Source organism: Eublepharis macularius, chromosome 11, assembly GCF_028583425.1.
Source record: "Eublepharis macularius isolate TG4126 chromosome 11, MPM_Emac_v1.0, whole genome shotgun sequence".
In the NCBI taxonomy this organism is placed as follows: Eukaryota; Metazoa; Chordata; class Lepidosauria; order Squamata; family Eublepharidae; genus Eublepharis; species Eublepharis macularius.
Window position 1 is genome coordinate 79,148,443 of NC_072800.1, and position 17,567 is coordinate 79,166,009.

At 44.3% G+C, this 17,567-nt stretch overlaps 1 protein-coding gene across 1 annotated transcript in view; it reads left to right on the forward strand.

The window, feature by feature from the left end:
- The window catches only part of ADARB2 (adenosine deaminase RNA specific B2 (inactive)), a 442,544-nt gene that overhangs the window by 362,481 nt on the left and 62,496 nt on the right, over positions 1–17,567 (forward strand). The window contains exon 5 of the mRNA XM_054991693.1: positions 7,614–7,728. Within this exon, the coding sequence (XP_054847668.1) occupies positions 7,614–7,728 (115 nt within the window). The remainder of the gene's footprint in view (positions 1–7,613; positions 7,729–17,567) is intronic.

The following is a 17,567-nucleotide window of genomic DNA, read 5'->3' on the forward strand; positions in this document are numbered from 1 at the left end:
TGCAGAAAACATTAAAAGCACCAGAGATACAGGGATCTTATCACTCCTGTGCGGAACGATATGCGTTGGCTGCCCCTCTGTTTCTGGGCATGCAGTTCCAAGGCCTAGTTCTTACTTTTAAGGCCCTCACAGCTTGGTACTGAGCTACTTGAAGGAGCACCTCCTATTGTACTGTCCAGCCCACCAGTTCAGATACTCTTCCCAAGTCCTGCTCTCTGTGTCCCTGTCTGCAGAAGGGAGGCAGGTAGTGAGAAGAGGGAGGGATTTTTCAGCGGTTGCCTTTGGAACGCTCTTCCCCTTAAACGATGACTTCACGAGGACGGGAGAAGGTAAGGACAACTCAACCCAGGGATGCTGTTTTTGATTATGGGCATATTATCAAAGAATGAAAGAAGATTCTGCAGATTGGACCTACAGTGGAATGGCTCAGTGCAAACGTTTCATCTGTGAATGAAAACCCCAATGAAATAGACAATGTTTGAAGGAGGATCAATCAGAGAGGTGGAATTCACATTTAAAGGGCCAGAGACGCAGGAAATCTTAATGCATGATTAACTATAGACATCTCTTAACAGTGGTGCTTCATCACAGGAAGTCTTCTGCTGACACCAGTGAAATCAGTGAAAGACTTCGGGTGCTGGAGGAAAGCACTGCTGTTTTTGGAATGGATCTACAACCCACTAGTTTTTCTTCCCTATTTATGTTAAGAATTTGCTGTGCAGCTTTAAATGGATGTAACTCCCTCATTACAAAAAAGATTCGCTGTACATTCTTCATGCTCAGCATTTGTCCCCAGTTGTCAATAATTCAATACAAAATAAAGCAGGGGAGGGGGTGGTGGTGGAAGCAATTGCACTGTCATGGGTGCCTCTTTAGCAGAATATTTCATCCCACCCATATGCAAATCTAACCTTTCTGCTATCTGAGCCCAATAAGCCCAAAGACAGGATTTCAGCAGGAAATGTTTACTATAGACTTTCTCCCTTATAATCTATTGATTTTAATATCCTTACCACTGCCGTTGAATGTCAATTTCCCCCTGAAGACTGCCATTGCAAACCAGAAGGCATTTCATCATTATGTATAGCATTTAAAATAAGAACTGAGAAGTGAATTAAAGGGGGTGGGTTTGGCTTATTTTCTAACATTGCAATCCAAAATTTGATCACTTGTTTCCTACTGAATAACTAGTAGCAATGTAATGTCAGACGAGAAGGGCTATACCTTGTTTATAATACAATGCACCTTCAATAGGAGGTAAATTTGCTTTCCTGCTTTATTTATGTAGTATTTACTTGAAAATCGCCACTTGCTTTGTTCTCTGTGGCAAGAAAGAACCTCTTCTAAGCAACCAGATGTGTACGTTTTACATAAGTTGGTTCTTTTAAGCAACAGAAAACTTTGAAGAAAACATAAAACTCAGTTACACATGAGACTGCAAAGTCAGAAAACCCAACCTACCAAAAACGGTAACACCTAGTTTAGCCCTAACTACTATACCAAACAGATTTACCAGATGACATGCTCATGTAAGCATCTAAAGCAAAGGATCAATCAGATGAGGAGTCAAGAGCACCCTCTGATCATTGAGTACCATATATCTGTGAGAGGATTGCCAACATCAGTTTGGGAAATTCCTGGAGATTCGAAGTGGTGCCTGGGGAGGCCAGGGTTTGGGGAGAGAAGGGACCTCAGCAGGGTATAACGCCATAGCGTCCACCCTCTGAAGCAGCCATTTTCTCTAGGGGAATTTCTTCTGTGTGGAGATCAGTTGTCATTCTGGGAGATCTCCAAACCCTACCTGTAGGTTGGCATGGGACCCTAGTGCTCGAACAAATCCAGAGCTTTTCTTAACAGTTGGTTCTAATTTTCTTTTACTTTAAATAACCACCTAGCTATTTTACTAACTTTTCATGAAATGGATTTATTGTTCTTGAAAGTCTCCAGTCAGTCTTTTGAGTGCATCAAAAACTGGAGTCCCTTATCCTCTCGATCGTATGGCAATTGGTTATTTCACCTTGATTTGGTCTCTACGCTCCCTTGCTTTGGAACGTGCTGCCAGTTGGAGACAAGAAAACTGGCAAGTGTGGTGTGTGATTTCTAAAACCAATGCTAAAAAGTTGTTTGTTCTCTTTAATGTTTTAAAGAACTATTCTTCTAGGAGCCTTATATGCTTCTGAACTAATTAAATCCTAATGAGTATGAAATGCCCTGGGATGTTTACATGAAGGGCACTGCAGAAACAAAAATGGACCAGATTGTTGGACTGGGAGAAATGAAAAATTATGATTTATCCTTTAAAAAAAAACCAAGAGGTTACTGAAACAGTTTTTCCATTTTTTAAAAAATGAAGCTGATTAACTCCGCCATGCACTCTCCATTCTGTTGAATATAATCATCTCATACATACCTTTTCAGAAGGCCCCTTTTCCTTGAATAGACTCAGTGGATTGGTATCCATCAGGGTCTATGACCAACATGGTTGGCACTAGGAGGAACGTTCTCTAAGGGGCTTCTTTTGCTCATAATATGTAGCTTGGATCACTTGGTTGAGTCATCTGGAGTGTCCTTACTTTCTGTTTATGTCACATGGTGGTTGGATTATATATGGCTGTAGCATGGTGATTTTATAATCCAGAGCCATGTAAATTACTGACTGGAGGTATGAAGAAGATCCTTGTTCCAATCTTGCCTCAACTATGACCTCACTTTATAGGCTGCCTTAGAGACAAACTGCTATTGTTCCGTTCCCAGTTTGCAATATGGGAATAATTGGCCTTCGTTATAGAGTTGTCTGTTGAGATATCATATTGAAATATTGTTCTAATTCAGTTAAACTAGATGCTGTTGTACTCGAGCAGATGATTCTGTGATTTTATGAATTGTGCAAGGGTTTTAAAACATGAAAAGCCAGCATAGAAAGACAGCTTGAACAGGGCCTTTGGCAGAAGTCTAACACTCAAGTCCTACTTTGGTAAAATTATTAAGGAAATCCCTCACTGATATGTTTCTTTTCCCTGTTTTTTCCTGAAATTCATGATGGTTTTTCCTCCCTCATATGCTCACTTGTCAAATCTGTGTGGTTGGTAGGCCTTTATTACCATAAGAGCTATTGTGACTCCCTGCTACTTTGAAGACTTGAATCTGCTACAGGAGTTATTTACTTATTTAGAAAATTTGTATGTTGCCACCTGGATCTGCTTAATGTATCTCACAACGATAATATCAAACATAAAAACAATAAAAATAAATATGATAAAAACATATCAATAAAACAATCAAAACCACTAAAAACATGCCAATGAAAACAGCCAATAACAACAGTAAAGGTAGAGTTGCCTGGTCTCCTGCCTGCTGGCAACTCTTGCTTCCCACCACCACTCCTTTAGATGGTGGAAGGCAAATCTCCATTGGAACAATATTATGATATTACTTCTGGAGAAAACCCAGAAGTGGCATCCGGTCACTCTAGGAATCATGAACCCCAAAGTGATGTCATTGCATTGGCACAACACTCTAGGATTCACCAGAAACAATGTGGGTGGGTGGGTTGATTGGTTGAGTCGATTGGATTTCTAAACTGCCCTCCCCTTTAATTGGGCTCAGGATGGTGTACAACATTTCTAATACAATTCTAACAACAACAAATATACATAATTTAACACAGAAACCATTATAAATTTTACCACAGTGCTGGCTGGCAGCCACTGGCTGGCAAACCTCCATATAACCCATTCATTCCCTTCCTTACACTACCATCCTTACCACCCTCTGTATCTTCAGTTGCATTTCAGTTGAGTTTCAGAGTAGCATTTCCCAGCTGCTGGGGCCAGCCCCAACATGGATTGTGCACTCCATGAAAGGGGGTCCCAGCTTTTGTAGTTTTATTGATTTGTGCATGTTCTGTAGTTTTTAAAGTGAATCTCCATATAAAGGAAATTTGGGCTTGTGGGTCACCCATACCAAAAAGTTGGGAACTGTTGAGATCGATTATGCTATAAAGCCAAGTGGGTACTTGATCATGCTCCCAAACGAGCAAATGAAGAAAAGGGCATCATCATATCAACATGGCATTCCTCGGCATTATCTCATTTATCAATCTGAATGTAGCTTTCTTTTGTATATCTGCCGGCCCTATTCACATGTTGGTTTTGACAGGTACTCCTTAGGCCTTTCTCAAAAAGGCAGGTTTTGAAATGTAATGCGTGAAAGTCGTACATTAGGAGAACCAGGGTTACTTGCATCTGTTTGTCAAGTGAACAGACTCAGTTGCAAAGCACTATTTGCCGTCACATAATTGCAAGGCAAGGCTCTGCATGTAAGGGGGGGGGGTGCATGCACACACATGCTGGAAGAGAAAAGCGCTTGTCTTGCAGCTTAGAGACATGTGCCGATAACATTCTTTTAAAAAGGAACAGCGGGGAGAGAGGGGGTAGAGATGTCAATAGGAGAGAGCATGTATGGCTTACATCTGCGAAGGGACAGCTTGATCCATGTACTGTTAGACTGAGACAGCTTCTTCGGATTTATTTACAGCAAATCTCAATAATTAATGAGCAGTTATTATTATAGCAGATCCAAAACCATATGGCAGGCAGGATGTGGAAGCTCTTTCGAGACAGAGTGCTCAGGTGGAAGCTTGTTCTGGTTTTGCTGCTTTCTGTTGGAGCAGAAGGCAGAGGTGTTTCCACAGCATGGAATGTTTACCTACGGGTTTTCATTTATTTTTTCATCTGTTCAGGACCCTGACTCTGAAAAAGGCCGGGCCAATCCCAGCCCAGCCAGATTTCTCATCTGCAGAACCTCATCTGAGAGGGATGTGGGACTGCTGAGGGCATCACCAGACCCCTTCTCCTTGGAGGATCAGCCGCAACACAGGGGGATGAACCCTCAACACATTCAACAGTGTTCAATATCATGATTTAGAAAGCTCAGGATATACCTCCCCACCTCCCCGTACCATTTAGTAGGACAGGCTGGAGCATGCCTGCTGCCAGACACGATGACATCATTCCTGGAAGTGACATGTTCCCTGGGGCCTTTTCCCTCTGCCAGCCAGGTGAGTGGCAGTGGGGGCAAAGGCTAGATGCAGGGGATCCCTCGCCCCCACCAGGGGACCTGACAGCCCTAGCTGCTAACACTAGGAATACCATACCCCCGGTGAAGGTGGGGGATCCCCTGCCCCCACCCCTCACCCCCACCCCCACTTACCTGGCCAGCGGGGGGGGGGCGCACCTTCTGTGTGTGCTCCCTTGCAGCGCTGCGCGCTCCCGTGTGCACCAGCCGCCTGGATCGGCCCAGTTTGGCCTGGATTGGGGCTACTGCGAAGCGCTTCTTCCCTCCACAGCGGCTCAAAATGGGCCTGATCCGCACCAAAACGGGCCTGAAATGAGCCTGTTTTGGCGCAGATCAGGCCCGTTTTGGGCCGCTGCGAAGGGCAGGACTGCTCCTGCCCTTCGCAGCAGCCCCGATCCAAGCCCCTGCAGAGCATGGGCACATCCCAGGGGGGCACGCCACGTGATGACATCACTTCCCAGAAGTGACATCATCGCACTTGTGGGAGTGCACTTTGCGCACACATGCACACACACACCCTGGAAATTTGAGTGCCAGGCCCCAATCCCCCCGCCGGGAGGTTGAGGGGGCCTGGCAACCCTAGCTACACTGTCCCACCATCATGGCTCCCCATCACACCTGAACATTATGCACACACACCCCAACTGCTTGAAAACCCCTACTTAAAGGACCTCAACGCAGTAGTGCTGAAGTACAGTTCAGTAAGACACTGAAAAAAACTAAGGGACTGAAAGTGGAGCAACATGAAGAGTAGTTCCGCCATTTTGGAGGCGGATCTTAGCTCTATTCCCCCACCTCATGGTGGCTACAAGGGAGTACTCAAACGGATGCTCTACTCACAGCCCTCCCATAGTTTAAATCTTAGAAAATGGAGGCTTTTATTTTCTCTGGCATAAAGGGGAAAAAATGGGAGCCGGAAAAGTTGTGCCTACATTGAGCATGATGCCAACTAGATGATCCCCTTTACTGAGAGAACTTCCTGACATCCATGTGGGGAAATATCCCCATGTGGAAGGAGCCAAAGTATTACAGCCGTACTACAATGTAACTGTAATGCTGTACTACAACCAGAGGAGCTCTCAGGTTAGCAGGGAACAGGCACAAACTCAAAACTACATTATCTGTCAGCCTCTCTTTTAGGCTTGCCAGCTGTGGTTGGGAACGTCATGGAGATTTGGGGGTGAAGCCAGGGGAGGGGAGGGTTTGGAGAGGTGAGGCACCTCAGCAGGGTATAATGCCGTAGAGTCCACCCTCCAAAGTAGCCATTTTCTACAGGGGAACTGAAGTCTGGGAATCAGTTGTAATTCCAAGAGATAATGAGAGCAAACTTAACTAAGGGCAATTCCAGGCACCTGCTTCCTCAAGGTACCACAGTGTTATTTATTGGATGTATTTTATTCTGCCTCTTCCCAGCTCACTTTAAACATTCAAACCCAGAATACAATCACATGAAAATATCAAAGTCAAAATAAATACTTTAAATAAGGAAAAGCACAGAAAATCCCAATAATTAAATATCTTCTGGGGGGGGGGTGAGTTTTACATCTTAAACAGAGAGAGAGAACACTTCCATATTCCACCTTGGGAGCAGGGTGGGTTTATTTGAAAAGAAGTGAAAAAATGAAAAAAGAAAAAAAAGCCTGATACGCAATAGAAGCTGGGGCCAGGGCTCCCAACTCCAAGTTGGGAAATTCCTCAAGATTTTGGAAATAGAGCCCATGGAGAGCAAGATTTGGTGAGGGAGGGATCTCAGTAGAGTGTATAATGCCATAACTTTTTTCTGCAGGAGGACTGATCTCTTTAGTCTGGAGATCCATCGTAATTCCAAGAGATTTCTAGGTCCCACCTGGAGGTTGGCAACCCTATCTGGTAGGGTATTTAAGCACCTCGGAGCTACAGCAGTGACGATTGTGCTTATGCTGTCACTTGGAAGGCTTTAAGGCAGGGCCAGACCCACCTGCAAGTGCTATCAATGTTTGTACCAGGAGGAGGGCTGGCGGCGAGACCATGGGAGTGCAACAGCACCGATGTCGCTATATTTTTACCAGTTTTACCCAGAACTAACAATGGGTAGCTCTAGGAATCGCCAGAAATGGCAGTTCCTAGAGCAACCCCTTGTCGCTTCTGTTTTTTACTTAAAGTGATGTCATGACATCAGTGACACCTCCGGGTTTTTTAAAAAAAATTCTCCTGCCACCCCTGCAATCCTATTGTACAGTGGTATAGTGACTAGCACATCGGCTTAAGATGGCGAACTTTCTCACAAGACAAGTATCATCTGTTTTGGTCCGCAAGATCCCCGCAATGACTGCTGGTAATACAAAATACTAGCAGAACGATGTCTATATGGGAATGCTCAGAGATCGGTTCCATAATGAGATTGGACATGGTGCCTTTACACTGATGTGGCCTCGTTGCAGACAATGACAAGGCCATTCTGCAAAGGAGATCAGTGGCAAACAGTTATGAAATAGGCAGAGGCAAGCAATTGCTGCTGTCTAACTGAGTGAAAGAATGGCTTCTGGTTGTCTTTTCAGGAATTTGCTGATTCCGTGTATCAAATGGTTACACAGAAGTTTCAAGAGGTGACGGACAATTTCCCTCCCATCCATGCACGTCACAAATCCCTGGCAGGAATTGTAATGACCAGAGGTAAGCTGTGACTTGATTGCATGTTAGTTTGCTATCCTATCATTTACATAGGATACTTTTCTTGCTAGATTTTTTTTCTAGTGAAACAATAGTTTACACCAGCTGCTAGGGCAGTAGGTATGTATTTTGGACGTATTTAGGTCTTTATTATATTTATAGTCAACTGATCATTGTTACAATTAATCTGAGACTGGCAATGCAGTTCCAAAAACAATTATACTCATCTGAGTCTGTGGAAGTCATTGGGCTTAGAAGGGTGTACCTGTGTTTAGGACTGCACTTCCAGTGCAGTGTGATAGATAGTGTGTTGGTCTTCGATGTGAAGTCCTGTTCAGTCATGATGCTTTCTACCATGAGTGAAATGCCGTATCTCAGCCTAAAGATTCATCCTTGCTGAAAAACTAAAATCCCACTCTAGCAGAGCAATGGGCTTCAAATGGCCTAAATATATTTTTTTAATTCCAAAGTCATGTACAGACAAAAAGAATCAGCCCATGTGCATGGCTGTCTCCAATCCATTTCTGTGACTACTTCTAGTGCTACCACGGAGGTTATGCTGTTGTACAGAAACAAACATGGAAGCACCAATGGTAAATTCCATTTTCTTTGTCTTTGTGCAACAGCCCTTTTGACAATTACCCCTGTGAGCTACTGATGATGCATGGCGCAACCTCCAAGATGGTAGTGGCAAACGATAGACGTGAGAGGCAGAACAAACACGGGAAGGCAGCTGTTGGGGACAAGGGTGCAATCAACAAACTTCTGTTGGGAGGACTGCATGTGATGCTCAGAGCTTTTCTGCACACTTGACTTACTCCTGGTTTTCTTAGCAGTCAATCTACAAGCATTCAAATTGGTTTGGAGACAATTCTTCTGCACACCTGTCCTCCCTTTGTATTTTTACACTTATGGAGACATTTATTTTCTTCCTCATGTTCCTTAAGATTTTCAAGAAAGGGAGCTGTCATCATCCGTGACATCACAGCACTTCCTCCTTTTTTATTTTCATTGATAAAGCAATACAAGGGCTGGATTTCTTTAAAAAGATAGAAAATGAACACACTGCCAGTCTTTGCATTGGGAAGTCTAAAAAGGGAGCAGCCCCACCACTCATACATAAGTTTCCCCGCCCCCTCCGCTCCATCCCAACTACAGAATCCAGCCCAGGGCTGACTCAGAGCCAAGCTACAAGTGACGTCTTACACAGGTTGGAAACTTGTCAGTTTACCTCAAGTTTTGATGGGAAATGTAGGCATCCTGGTTTTACAGCTTGGCTCTCCATTAAAGTTGCAAGACCACAATGCCTACATTTCCCATCAAAACTTGAGGGAAGCTGACAAGTGTCCAACCTGTGTCAGGCGTCACTTGTAGCTTGACTCTTAGAGCCAAGAGGCAGAGGCTGGCATTGGTGGGGCAAACTGACCTCTGTTGGGATGGATCCCAGAGTAGCAGCGGCTATGTACTTTTCAAACTGCACTGCTTTTTCTGGCACCAGAAGTGGCTAAACACTCCTCCCCTGGTCCAACAGAGCTTTCGCAATTTAAAAAAATATATATTTTATTCAGCTTATAACCCGCCCTTCCTTGCAAGCAGGCTCAGGGCAGCTTACAACAACAATTTGATATCGATATATTGACATACCATTGTAATAATAGGTGCATCAGTTTCTCTGAATTCCCAGCTTTCATTTTAAAAAAGTAAGTCCCTAGCCCCTTCCATTGTGGAGGCATATCTCCCCAATGGAAGGGGCTAGAGACTTCTAAAAAAAATTAAGCTTGGAATTCTGAGAACCAGTCTTACCTATTATTACAACAGTATGTCAATATATCGATATGAAACTGACATCTTTTAACAAAAGAAAACAAAACCAGGAAGGGGGGAAAGGAAGGTTGGGTGGGGGAGTGGTTCAATGATGATGAACATCCGAACATCAAAAACTGGGTTGGAGGTGAGTGGTAGAAACAAAACTAAAAGAAACATTATGTACAAGGAAAAAATAGACTCAAAATCGGCTTCCAGAAAAAGATCAGGGTAAAAGTGATCTCAAAAGGACTGGATAAAAACTGAGGGGGGGGGGTGGAAACAAAGCAAAAATGAAAGGCAAAAAATGCATATGAAATTCAGGGGATAAACCGAAGCAATGTGTGGCCAAAATCAACTAAAAAAAACATATGGCAAACCTTTCAGTTTTGGTTGCTTCTACCTGTATGCAAAGCCATGTGGACAGCTGTGTTCTCACCAGCCCTCAGCAAACTTTCCACTAGAAATCTACCTGACAAAGCAGAAGTCTCAGCTAGCTTCCTCCCCATTTAAATCAAATCTGCTTTGATTGCTTGGGGATCCTTGATTTTTCCCCAGGTAATCTACATTATCATTTTTTAACCTTACCATTGTACTTTCTACCCCCAGTGCAGTTAATACACACACACACAAACAAATCCATTTTAAAATTATGATAAAATCCTAAAAACACCACCAAGAGAAATAACACTGGGTATTTTTGCCACCACACTTTCCTCAAAGAAGACATTCTACAACATGGGGGCTACTACAGAAAAGGCCCTGATCCCAAAAGACAACACCTTAGTTTTCACAAATCATGGAACTTGGATTATGGGCACATTACATGACCTGACTATATGAGCAGCAGAGTTGCCAACGCCAGCCTGGGAATTTCCTGGACATTTGGGGACAGTGCCTATGGAGGGAGGAATTTCAGCAAGAATCTGTGATATGCCCTCTGAAACTGCTGTTTTCTTTGTGGAAATTAAGTTCTGTAGTGGAGACCAGCTATAATTGCAGGAAAACTCCAGGCCCAACCTGCAGGCTTTCTACCCATTTCTACCCATTAAGATTACCAGCCCATCTTGCAGGCTGGTAAACTTAATGGGTAGAAATCTACACTAAATGCAGTATAATTCCACCCACTTTAGATAAATAAGAGTGCCAGTTCCCAAGGGATAAAATTGGAGTATTTGATAACAGTGTCCAGAGCTGAGTTATTTTTAAATATTTTATTATTGTTAATAACAATACCACCAATTTATTAACAACACAGCCATTATCAACTTATATTGCGCTGTGAGTCTAATCTCATAACAGTTCTGTGTTGTTTTTCGTGGTCTAACAGCAGTGACATTTGTCATAATATTCCAGCATTAGATACATGTAAAAAACTTGAAAGTATGATCCAATCCCAGGTGTTTTGTCTCCTACACACAGTTTCATTTCAGCTCTGAAAAGTACAAAGGCAGCAAATCGTGTATCAAATGCAGATGATTATCTCAAGATATACATATGTTTAGAGCTTGACAGACAATTTTTCAGAAAAGGCAGGAGGTATCCAATGCATATTCAGAGGGGGCTTGCTAAATTATCTGGAACAAACTGGCATTATGCCGTAGACTCAGGCTGTGCAATATGTTAACTGCTCTGGACTTCTATTGGATTACCAAACGGAGCTGAACCACTGTGGGACTAGCATAGAATGGCCACCTAATCCACCTCCATCTATCCCTCTGTCCATTCCAAAGTGCATAGCAGATTATAGAATTATGGAGTTGGAAGGATCCCAGCAGGTCTTCTAGGCAAGGGACCTGAGCAATATCTGTGTTTCAAGTGCTACCTTAATCAAAGGGACAAAAAGGGCTGCAGTGAAATATGAAAAAATCCAGGGTGCATGCAGGACACAGTGTGTGTCCTAGGTCTGTCAGCTGCCCACTTAGAATGGAAAACATCTTGCCTCTGCTGACTTTTACCCACTCTTGGGCAATTAAACCCAGGAGAAGACAGGAGAGAGAACCTCACAGATGTGGCAACAGGACTTTCAGTCACAGCACCCATGACTTTCTAAACATTTCCCTCGTCTCCATTGTTTTTGCCATAAAGATTGAGGGAATTCCTAGAGCATTGCAGACTTGGTGACCTCACTTCCAGATGATCAGCCTGGAAGTGATGTCACCTCATCAGGGATACTCACCCTCCCGATGCTCCAGCCCCCTCCTCCAGCTCCCAGGGGTTACTTACATGGGGCTGGCAACCCTAGTGAGGCCCTTGGGTCAGTAGCCCATAAATTCTAGAAGCCACCACGTGTCTGCTTCCAATCCCCACCAACCCTAAAGTGAGATACCTCTTCCACTCCCCCAGATGCATCAAAGAGAACTCAGAGAAGTCCTCCACTTTGACCAGAATGCATGATATCAACCTTGCCCCTCTTTGGGCCAAGGGACAAATGGCATCCCATCTCTTTATTCTGCAGCTTTTTATATCTCTGACTCAGAAGAATGTGAGCTTTTGGGGCCGCTTCCAGCCTTATGTAATTCCTGGTATAAAGAGACTTCATAACTCAGTTCAAACGGAGAGATGGCCCGGCTCCTTGCCCAAATTCCCTGCATGTGCACAAGGATTCAAGGGCAGAAGGGTAACAGGGGTGAGAGAAGACAGCAGTCTGCATAGCTGAGTCAAGATTTCTGCACCCCAAGAAGCCAGATGTGCATTTTGACACTCGGCACACTCTCTTCACTTGCCTTGAATGATCATGGTCCGTGATTAAGTTTCTTCTAGTAATAAGGAACGCCTCACCCTTATGGAGCATGCTCTGGAATTGTGGGGCATTTCATAGAAAACCCACAGAGATAGGGTTGCTAGCTCCAAATTGGGAAATTCCTGGAGATCTGGGGGGTGAAACCTGGATAAACCTGGAGAAATTGGGGTTTGGGGAGGAAAGGACCTTGGCATGGCATAATTCCAGAGTCCACCTCCCAAAGTAGCCATTTTCTCCAGGTGAACAGATCTCTGTGGCCTGGAGACCAGTTGCAATTCCGGGAGATCTCCAGCCACTACCTGGAGGCTGGCAACCATACACAGAGATGTGGGACAGCTGGACCTATCACTGCAAATACCATGTTTCTAAAAGAAAGCCCAAAATATATTTATATATTATTTCTCTAACTTTAAGGAAGTCTTGATTTGGAAGTGAGGGTTGGTAATATGGCTTTTTACGCTTTGGGATTTGTAATAGTGAATTTCTTCTCCACCTGCGATAAGTGGACAACTGGACATCATAAAGAATCCCTGGCATACATTCTACAACTAATCTATTACTTCCAGAGTACCCTCTTAAGGAAATAAAGCCCTGCTCTTTTACAGTAGATAAGAAGAGGCTGGTATTTAAACACTATTTTCCCATTTGAACTCAATACATCTTGACAGTTTAAATATAGACAGAAACATTTTGTCCTTTTTTCCTCCCTCTTCAAAATACATAATCTAAGAAGTTCAGTCCCCTTCAGAAGAGGAGGTGCGGAATCTCACATAAGAGAGCTATACATTGATTTCTTTTCTCTGTATCTGACTTCAATTTTCTTTCTCCTCTTTTTTTTATGAAGCTGACAATCACTTTGATCTTAAAAGCAAGCAGGGAGGCCTTTTCAGTTATCTTATATGAAATAAAGATGAAGTGGACAAAAGGGGCTCCAAACAGCAATTTCATGCTGTGATAAAAGATGGCAAATTATCACCCGTATCTCATGAAATGGATCTTAATAATCGCTAAGTGGAGTAGCAGGAGAAAAGTAAAAGTTGGCAGTCTGTCTCCATGGAACTTTCTAGGCATTTTAAGATTCATAACACATGGCGCCCAAGTGTAATCAAGAATATTGACGGGCAATCGATTTCTAGCCCAGAGTTTATCACCAAGTTGGAAGCTAGTAAAATATATTAGCGGAGGGCTACAATAGACTGGCAGCTTGAGGATCTGAGATACTATGCTGAGCATCCTCAGAATTCAAAACGGCAAGATCAAGCGTGCATGCTCGACAAAACACTTCGCTGAACAATGCGCAGGAGGAGCTGCTTCTGTTGTGGATGGCCCCTTTGGATCCTGGCCCGTAAATTCAACTCAAGCAAGGTCAGACTGACACTCGCCCTCTCCCTGAAGCCTAGATGCCCAGCACAAAGTAAGGGACTCCTTCCTCCTCTCCTCTGGATATTTCTTTACCTGCTTAAATCACTTTATTTATCATCCCCCTTTCTCATTGAGGCTCAAGGCAGATTACAGAATTATGAAACAATACGAGCGAGCAGAGTAAAACACAATGACCTAAACCTGTGTCATACAAACAGGGAGCAGTGAAATAAAAATATATCCAATAAGCAATACAATATACAAAGGGGGATGCCTAAAATTTAACAGACAATTAAAACTACAACCGTATTTCCTTTTTTAAAAGCCCCCCCTCCCAACAAGTCTGTTTTGCTCATTCTGCGAAATGATAGTGAGCATTCCTCATCTTGTGCAGCAAACCATTCCACCAGGGTACTGGCAGCTGCTGTGCTTTCCTCTTTGCAAGGAGGTACCTTCAGGCGGCTTTGATCAGATGATGTTTTCTGTGCATTATAAAGAATTCAAACTCACTTTACCATTGCCCACACATGTTTGGAGACCGCCATTATGGATACACATACCTGTATAATGCCTGTGTCTTGCAATCCACAATATTGCAATCATTACCACCCTTTGCTCGCATTCCAGTATGTAAAGTAACATGCCTAGTTCAGCCTAGTTCATGCCTGGGGATTGCACCTCTCCCCATCATCCATATCTTTGCCATAATGTAGACATAGAACAGGTGTGCCTATAGGGCTATATACAAGCTTCTCCCCCACCCAGCCCTTATCAGGCACATGCATAATAGCACTCAATATCTTGGGGCAATGTTATGCCAAATGCCTGTCCGTCTGGCCTATGAGAATCCTGCATATCAGGAAAATAGACTAAGTAACTAGGTGCGGCAGGGAGAACTTTCCATATAAATATGCAGTCTTTCGGCCTGTTCTCTGCATTTTTTCTACACGTCTGAATTGTCTCAATGGACATGTGTGAATTGGTCCTGGATGTTTGGAATGGGGTCCAAGCAGTTCAGAACACTTCTCCCCTGCCCCACCCCCCCAGCTTCCTTGCTCCATCTCTGCTGGACCCAATTCCTTTCCTCCCTCCGTTCTGGCTCTGCTTCCTTCCCCCTCCAGCACCACCATGTGCTCAGGTTTTTCTTTCTCCTCCCCACCTCAGCCATCCCACCCACCAATCATTCTTCCTTCCTGTGCCCATGGCCAAGTGCCCTTTTAATTTTCCTTTCTTCCTTTGGCCCTTTGGCCCACTGTCTCACTTCCCCTCTTCGCCCCTTTGATATTGCTGATTTCTCTGGCTCCCCAAATTGCCACCCAAGGATATAAGCATCATCTGCACATGGGCTGCTGGAGGGGGTCTTAGCCCCAAAATATTTACTTAAATACATATGCAAATCTAGAGTTACTCCCTGGAGTTGCAGAAACTGATAATTTAGCGTGCCCCCCCCCCTCACCTTTGCAGATTGTTTTATTTGTGTGACAAACCACACGTGGCTATTAAATATATAATCATGTTTTCATCACAAAACTGCAGGGGGTAAATAATGTCTGAGAGGGCCTGAAAATTACTCCCGCACAGTCCAGATATTGGGGCTGGAGCAGGATTCACCGCTTCCTTTATCCCACAACACATTGATCAAAAAAATCACAAAAAAACTCACAACCCCTTGGACAAGTGGCAGAGGGAGAAATTATTCTGCTAAGTCAGTGTTCTCATCACCAGGGCTTCATTCTTTTCTCTTGGCATGGAGGGGAGTAAATGAAATGGGCCATAGAAATTAGAACCAGAGAAGTCTGCAAAGTCATCACATCCATTCCTCTGCAAGGGCCCAATCGTTCCCTAAAGTACACTCCTGCGTGCCTTTCTTTGCCTAATCGAAATTTAAATGTATCAATTAGCAAAGGGGCTTTCAGTGTTTCCTCGGGGAGAGCCTTGTGTTCTAAATAGCCTTCACTGTTAATAATAATTCTCTTGTTGTTCAACTCTCCATTTTTCGTGCTTTGTTTTTATGGCTCCTCGTCCTAATAACCTGAACCACCACCACCCCAAACAATGCTTAACACCCTCCCCTCCTCTGGGCTTGCACCTTTCAGATACTTGTAGGCAGAGATCCTGTTCCCTTAGCTGTCAGCTAGTGAAGCTATACATTTTTAATTGTTTTAGTCTCTCCATCCAACTTGCAAACAATCAGTTTTGTTGCTCCTCTGATTTCCACCTAATTTGTCAGCATCAGCTTCTCTCCATCCTGTGGTGTGCCATAACACTGAGCTGGCCAGTTTTAATTGGGAACAATTCCAGATAAATAGGACTGTATGGAAACTGTTGGGAAATGTGGTGCTCTTTCTAAACTCTCTCGAACAGGAACAGAACTGATCCAACACACAACAAAATGGGCTCATTTACACACAACTTGTTTGCCCCAGATTGGATACTATTTTCCCACTTCTCCACAACATTGTGGTGCTTCCATGTACCTCCTTGTTTTCCCCCACCCCATCTTTCCTGCAAATTCAAACCTGCTTTGCTGCGAGTCTTTCAGAAAGACCACAGCAAAGCCAGGGTGGCATCCATGTGGATGGGAGAGTCTGGATCTGTGCAGTCCCACACATATCAGCACAATTTTCCCTGCCCATTTTGTTGTGGAAAGATGCCTTTCCCCTTGTATCTGTGCAATGAAACAGACTAGAGACTTACTTTTTAAACATGATGCTGGGACTTCAGAGAACAGTAACAACAAATTATTATGAAGTTTTATCACTATAATGATATGTCAGCCCCCCCCGCCCCACCATCACCAGTAGCATGTTAGAATGGCTGCAATGGGGGACTGGAGCAAGGAAAATATGAGGAAAGCTGCCTCATAGAAGCCCTGACATAGTATTAATGGGTAAACCACACAAACCCATTACCATGTGGAAAATACTCTTCTATATGAGCTCACCATTTCAGGACTGCCAGGTTTCAAGGTTCATTGGAAGTTTCAGGGACTAGGCCTTTTTTCCAGGATAAGGGGTAAATTCTCAGAGTGAGGGGACAGAATTTTGTGCTTAGTTTGAGAGTTTCTGTTACTTGCTATGCCCCCATATCCCTAAGTCTTTCCCCCCAGGTGCAGTCAGGATCTCCCCTGCATTCTCCACCTTCTCCCATCAGGCACCAATAGGCCCCCATCTCTATCCTACTAGCCCTCCTCCATTTGCCAGGCTCTTTTGGCTTTATCCTTTGCATCTCAGGGTCTGAGCCTCAGAAAACCTAGCAAACCTATTTCAAAATGGCAGAGATCTTGCTTAAACTCTTCCCTCAGCGCTAGAGATGGGCATGAACCTAAATATGGACCAAAAAAACCCACGAACCAGCCCGGTTCGAGGTTCGCGAACTAGGGTTTGTGGAAGCTTCTTTTCGCGAACTTCCGCGAACTGGACTACTGGTTCGTTTGGTTCGTATTAAAGGGCCAGTTTCAATGGCCATTTCCCCAGGGGAAATGGCCATTTAAACTTTTCCTGCCGCTTGCAAGCGGCAGATCCTTTTAAACGGCCCAACCCCCAGCCCCCCCAGCCCCAGCCCCTCACCTCCCTCCCAAGCCCCAGCCCCTCACTTACCTTCCATCTGATTCTATGGTGGTGGAGGCCTCCTCCACTGCCCTGCAGGCCTATGCGGCAGCGGAGGAGGTAGAAAAGGGCCCTCTTGCCCCTCAAATGGTAGCCGCAGCCCTGCCTGCAGGGCAGGGCAGCAGAGAAAGCCGAAAATGGCCTTTCTGCCTCTCAAATGGCAGCTACGGCTGCCATTTGAGGGGTGGGAGGGCTCTTTTCCTCCTTTTCCACTGGCCTGCGGGCACGCAGGACAGCAGAGGAGGCCAAAAAGGGCGGTTTTGGCCTTCTCCTCTGTTGCGCAGGCCTGCAGGACAGCAAAGGAGGCCTACACCACCCCAGCGTCA